The sequence below is a fragment of the Zea mays genome, chromosome 1, assembly GCF_902167145.1.
Source record: "Zea mays cultivar B73 chromosome 1, Zm-B73-REFERENCE-NAM-5.0, whole genome shotgun sequence".
Classification (NCBI taxonomy): Eukaryota; Viridiplantae; Streptophyta; class Magnoliopsida; order Poales; family Poaceae; genus Zea; species Zea mays.
This window is the reverse complement of record NC_050096.1, coordinates 296,223,888-296,229,764: the sequence shown is the minus strand read 5'-3', so window position 1 is coordinate 296,229,764 and position 5,877 is coordinate 296,223,888. Positions and strand designations below refer to the sequence as shown.

Here is a 5,877-nt window from a genome sequence, read left to right as displayed (position 1 = left end):
CACATCGAGTTAGTTGCTTTTGGTTCGCTCAGCTTCACCAAAAGGCAAGGGGCATATGTTGAGCACCAAATTGAACGACGAACGGTCCGCGCCTGTGGGACGGACGGTCCGCGCGTGCGAAGAGCAGATTAGGGTTCCGAGTTTTGTGCTATGGTTGTTAGCTAGATTCGCGAAATTAGCTCGGGAAATTAGTTTGTAAAGGGTCCAGTCCCTCCTTTATAAATAGAGAGGTATACGACCGATTTGTAATCATCAATCGAATCAATAATACTTCTATCTTGCATTTATTTCCTGTACAATTAGGAGTAGTTCTAGTTTAGCCTCTCAATCCCCAAATTCTCCGCTTCTCTTCGACTCTACGTCGATTAGAGGAGTCTAGGTCGGCCTGCCCGAGCCTAGACAACTCCTAGAATCTCTCCTCCCCGACGGGATCTCTCTTCCCCGACGGGATCCCTCCCGGGAGCAAGATCCATGCGTCGCCGGCGACCTTCCACCGCCCCTGCGCACGCGCGAACCGTCCGGCCGTCAGGCAGGAAACCCTAGCCTCGCGCCAGGCCGCGGACCGTCCGACCCTGCGCAGAGAGCACCGCCGCTGGTTCGTGTTGAGTGATTGGCGCCCAAAAAGGTGTCAACACCAGTATAAAATTATGTCGGAACCCTTTGCTTGAGTCACTAGTGATTCAAGTCCACGCTAATATCTCCTCCCAAACATAATTCTATTGTCTACATGGTTTCCGAAACCACGACAATATTAATATAAATTGTTTGAGCAATTCAACAAATTACTAAATAGCGCACCACCGACATAGAAAAATACACAAAATGGGCCCATAAGTTAGCCTTAAAAAAGCTTACAAACGGCTTAAATTAGATGATAAACAAGAGAAGAGAAAGGTGATGAAGAAAAGACTTTATATTTTATTTATCTATTATTAATTATATATTTGTTATTTGCTTAATTGCGTAGCCTTGTGTTTTATTTTAACTCAAAGGTTGTAAAAGAAAAGGTTGATGTGTTTTATTTTAACTCAAAGGTTGTAAAAGAAAAGGTTGATGTATTGTTGTGGTGGCTATAGATTATCAATAAAAACTTTGCACCGAAATGCTGCTAAAGATAACTCAGGCTGTAAAGGATCTCTCCAGGTGGCTCCGTGGCTGTAGCGACGGGAGCAGACGGAAACGTTGTTTTTTCGCTGACGTGGACGAACGGTGTCAAGTAAAGTAATTGTACTGAGCTAGACTGTACCGCCATCCTGCCAGAAACCCATCTGGGGGAAGAACCAGCCGGCTCGCAGCACGGAGTACAAATTCTATTGACCAACTAATACAAAACCAATGATATAAGATACAGGGCCAGAATCTCAACTAGTATAAATTAATCAATGGAACACATCTCTCCACATATCACGCGATGAATCTCCGCTGGTTTTAACTATACTGTGTGTGTGTGTGTGGGTGGTGGGGGGGGGGGGGGTGCTCCTTTTACATGTGCACGAATGAGGTTTAAGCTAGGTTGCTTCTGACACCCAGCGTGACCGCACAACCGGCATGACCTGATCCAATGATGTACGGGCTTCGAGCGACACGCACAAGCACAATCCACCAGAACTCAAGGCCCCCCGTGTCTTCGCCAAATGTTTGTGATTTATGAACCGTACGGCCGTGCAAATGATCTAGCCACTGAAATTCACAGAAGAATAAAGAAGAATGGTCAGTCTGGCGAGTTGTATGCAGGAAGAACAAGATGGGTAGATCACAAAGTGCTGAAGGGTCCTAACATGCAGTTGTACACTGAACCCAACAGAAATCCATAATAAAGAGATCATTTTAATATAAATGGCTCAAATCTCAAATAGCCACGTTGGATTTTAAAATCACATACCTAATTTACAATTTCAACGTTACTTAGATATTGTATCGATAGAGGTTATATTTTGACAGAAACCAAAATTCAGCACATGATGATGCAGAATGCAGGACAGATGACGGTTACATTCTGACTGTTCACAATGCATCACAAACACGAGTCATGAGCATACCATGACTAACAATGCTAAATGCGTTGTCTTTACACACTGTTTGTTGTTTGTCGCTAAAAGAATAGTATCATCTCGTTTAAACAAAGACAAGCCATCTCCACCTTTCAATACATCGGAAGGAAGTGTATGGTGGGCTCAACCCCCATCAACATGAATAACTTGTCGTCACACGGCCAGACCGTCACACTAAGTAAGGGCGAGCATATGTGAGACACAAAAATATCAGATTTGCATTGTTCTATTTCTCGCTCTTTACGTTCTTGAGAAATATGGTCGATGTCAAGTACCACAAGATGGACATCATAGGTAGGTGCAAGGATGGCAGCTACTATGGTAAATTGAAACTAATACTAATTAAGATACCCTTGATTGACACTTACTTTCTATCTGCAACTTATGAAAAAAAAATGAATTTTCATTATATAGCATAGGGAAGTGAACTTTCACACAAATGTCACTAAAAAGATGATCTGCATCTTCTCTAAAACAAGTTGTGGTGGCATTGCAATTTATTTATGTGAACATCCACTCACGGTACCCTTTAAAATGGCGCCTGACATCATGAATGTACAGGCCAAATAAGATAGCACAGATATCATGCCCAGGGTGGTTGCTTGTTAAAATTAGTAAAATCAAGTGCTTAACTGCTTAGCAGTTAGGAATGCAAGAGCAATAAAGATAATAATAAATAGGTTATCGCGCTTCAACAACTAGCCAAGTGGGGCTCCGTTAGACCAAGACGATAGCAGGCAGCATCTATCTAATCTATCTATTATCGATGCAAAACAAGCAATCTACTAGTAAAAAAGAACAGAGAGTTGGAATTGATAAAAACAAGGAGTGGTAAGCTCACCCTTTGAGGACTCCTGGACGAGCACAATATGCATAGCTGCATTGTTTGGTGGCAGTTGCAGACGGAGAGGAGTGAGCTTCCCGTTGATAGGGCTGCGTGTGCATATGATGATATTATCCAGGCCAGTCTCTTCCTGCAACTTGTGGGCAAGCTCCTCCAAGTTGCTGCCATTGAATGTAAAGGAGTGTCCCACTGTGCCATCTTGCACATTGCCCAGATCATCTGCAATGTGATAATGGATGGCACGTCCCTCTACCTTGTGCAAGGGGGCAGAGAATGAATCGGAGGACTGGAAATACAAGAAAAATCAATGTCAACATCTTATGCTGAACCACCTAAGAAGGCTGAGAAGTAACATGGCAGAAATATCTGAAATGAGCAGGAAAATGTCTTCAACATGGAAGGAAAAAACGTAGAAGAAGTTGTGTGGATCAAAAGGCCAGAGTAAACAACACGGAACTGTCATGATGGTTTTGACAACAGTAGGAAACTAACGAAACCAGATTTTGAGTGCACTAACCAAACCAATTTCATAATAGCTAAGCACCACAATTGAGAGGAACGCAGGTTTGCAGTTGGATTTACAGCAAACAAGTCCGGTAGATGGTTCAGCGTACAAAAATGGATTTCAATAATGCAAATTGCCTACAGTCCCAACAACAATTTGGAGGAATACAAGAAGCTTCCCTACTGAGAAGTAGAGCTGACTCGATGCTACAAAGTTGAAGGCAGTAATCCCCAAATAAGAAAGAAAGGAACTTTTACAGAGTGAGAGCATTGTCATTTGGACTAGAATAGAATTCATTACTATTCAAAGATAAATAGTAAGGGATTCTAGTCCCTTCAAAATCCCCTTCCTTCGAAATAGGAACAGTGGCAGTGATTCCCCACCCCAGCATGATTAGCATTTCGAAGGCACCACAGTCAAAGTTTTCCCAGACCCCAAATGGAAAATGCAGTTGAGACCGCCAATCCGAACAAGAGAGGTACTGAGAAACGCCTAACTAGCCCAAGTAAAAAAAATGGATGAGCGCAGCGGAACGATGGTAAGAGTCGATTACTTTGTGAAGACGGCATCGCAACCAATGTTGGGGGCGATTTAGTCAACGCAGAGGAGCAAATCTGGCACTAACCTCGAGCTTGGAGAGCCTGGGCGGCGGCGCCTCGGGCTCCAGCGTGGGCGGTGGCGGTGGCGCGGCGTAGGACTTGGAGGGACGGTGATGCGGCTGCGGCGGGTTGGCGAGCTCCGGCGCGGGCGGCGAGTCCGGCAACTTGGCGAGGGGCGCGGAGCCGGCGCGGTCGGGCGGCGCCGGCGTGAGGAGCTGCACGACCTCGACGTCCCAGAGCACCCAGTCCTGCGTGGCGGTGCGGTGGGGCACGTCGTGGGTGACGGAGTTCCTCCAGGGCGGGAGCCCCCCGTTGGCGCGGAGGAAGTGGCCCGCCCTGGTGCGGAGGCGCGCCTGGAAGCCGTCCCGCACGGGCTCCCAGTCCACGGACGCGTTGGCGGGGCGGGGCGCGGCGGGCGCCGTCTGCGTCACCTTCCGGCCCGTCATCCCCAGCAGGAACGGCTCCCCGGAGGCGGTGAGGTAGTGGCCGTACCGGCTCCGCAGGCGGATGGCGCCCGGGTTGTGCGGCGCCGGCTCCACGGCCCACCGCGCGTTCGCCGACGACCCGTCCCGCTCCTGCGTCACGTGCGCCTCGTCCTCGTCCGCGTACAGGAACTTGTCGTGGTGGCTCTTGAGCCGCACCACCTTGGCGCGCGCGAACAGCTCCATCGGGGGAAGGGGATGGTGGGGATCCCGCCGGGTGTGGGGAGGGGAAGACCGGAAGATGGTGGTGGTGGTGGTGTGGGGATGGGAGACGGGTGAGCAGTGAGGAGGACTGGGGGATGGATGGGTTGGTGAGCAGTGAAGATGAAGAAGAGTAGAAGACGCGGGGCGGGGGCGTCGCTGCTGCGTGTGGAGGCCCGGTGGGGTGCGGGGGTTTTGACTGCTTCGTTCGTTCGTCCGGCCGGCAGGGCCGCGGGGGCACGTTGTTGCCGGTTGCCTCGTTGGCTTTGTCTGGCTACGGATGAGGCGGAGCTGGCGGGAAGGTGGGCTGTTCGCGGAAATTGGGCGCCCGGGCCGGGACCGGATGCGGTTGGGTTTCCTTTCCTGCGCGTTACGACCGTTGATGAGCGTGGTTGGCGTGCACGCTCACGCACGCGTTTGGCGTCGTCGTCGTTGCGTCTGGGTTGTCATGGACTCGAGGCGCACGTGAGCTCGTGGCGATGCATCTACTGAATTCTGATGCGGCGCCCGCCAGATTTGGAGTGGAGTGGTGCTTGACCGCCGACCCGGCCGCGCCCGGGAGACGAATCGGATCGGATCTTCATCGGCGGCAGACAACCGCGCTCGCGCCACGCGGTGGGAGGAGTCGAGAGCCGGCTCGTGTCCTGGAGTAGCACGCGACGCGACAACGAGCGAGCGCCGAGAGCGCATCGTCGGCCCGCCGCCGACGCCCAAACTGCAGACCGCACGTTGATGTGACTCCGGTCTCCGATGGTTTATCAATAATGCTAGCCCCGCCGTCTTAAAAAGAAGATTAGAAAATTTACTAAAATACAAAGATAATACTATTTGTGTATCAGCCGCAGACGCAGTCGTCGCTCCGAGCACGTTTGCTCCTGCATGCCAACACTCACTCACCTCAGCTCTATCTATCTATCTATCTATCTATCTATCTATCTATCTATCTATCTATCTATCTATCCTTCCTCGTAGATCAGGCTGAGGCGGAGAGCGATCGGACGCGGCAAACGCCGCCATGCCCACAACGCAAGGAGCATGCGTGCAGCAGGTGGAGAAGCAACAAGCAAGGACGTTCCATCGTTAATGCAAGAAAACCACTTCACCTCTTTCTTCCATACGTAAGTAATAACGCGCAATCGCCCAGGAAAAAAGAAATGAACGGAACGGGACATGGTAGGCAAAGCAGAATCCACTG

At 49.9% G+C, this 5,877-nt stretch overlaps 1 protein-coding gene across 1 annotated transcript; it reads right to left on the bottom strand.

The window, feature by feature from the left end:
- Positions 1 to 1,299: 1,299 nt before the first annotated feature.
- LOC100192756 (uncharacterized) lies at positions 1,300 to 4,816 on the bottom strand. The gene is given in 3 exon segments (NM_001137954.1): positions 1,300 to 1,680; positions 2,893 to 3,181; positions 4,026 to 4,816. Coding segments are annotated over 3 exon segments (966 nt in total). The 5' UTR covers positions 4,668 to 4,816; the 3' UTR covers positions 1,300 to 1,645.
- Between the last annotated feature and the right edge of the window lie 1,061 nt (positions 4,817 to 5,877).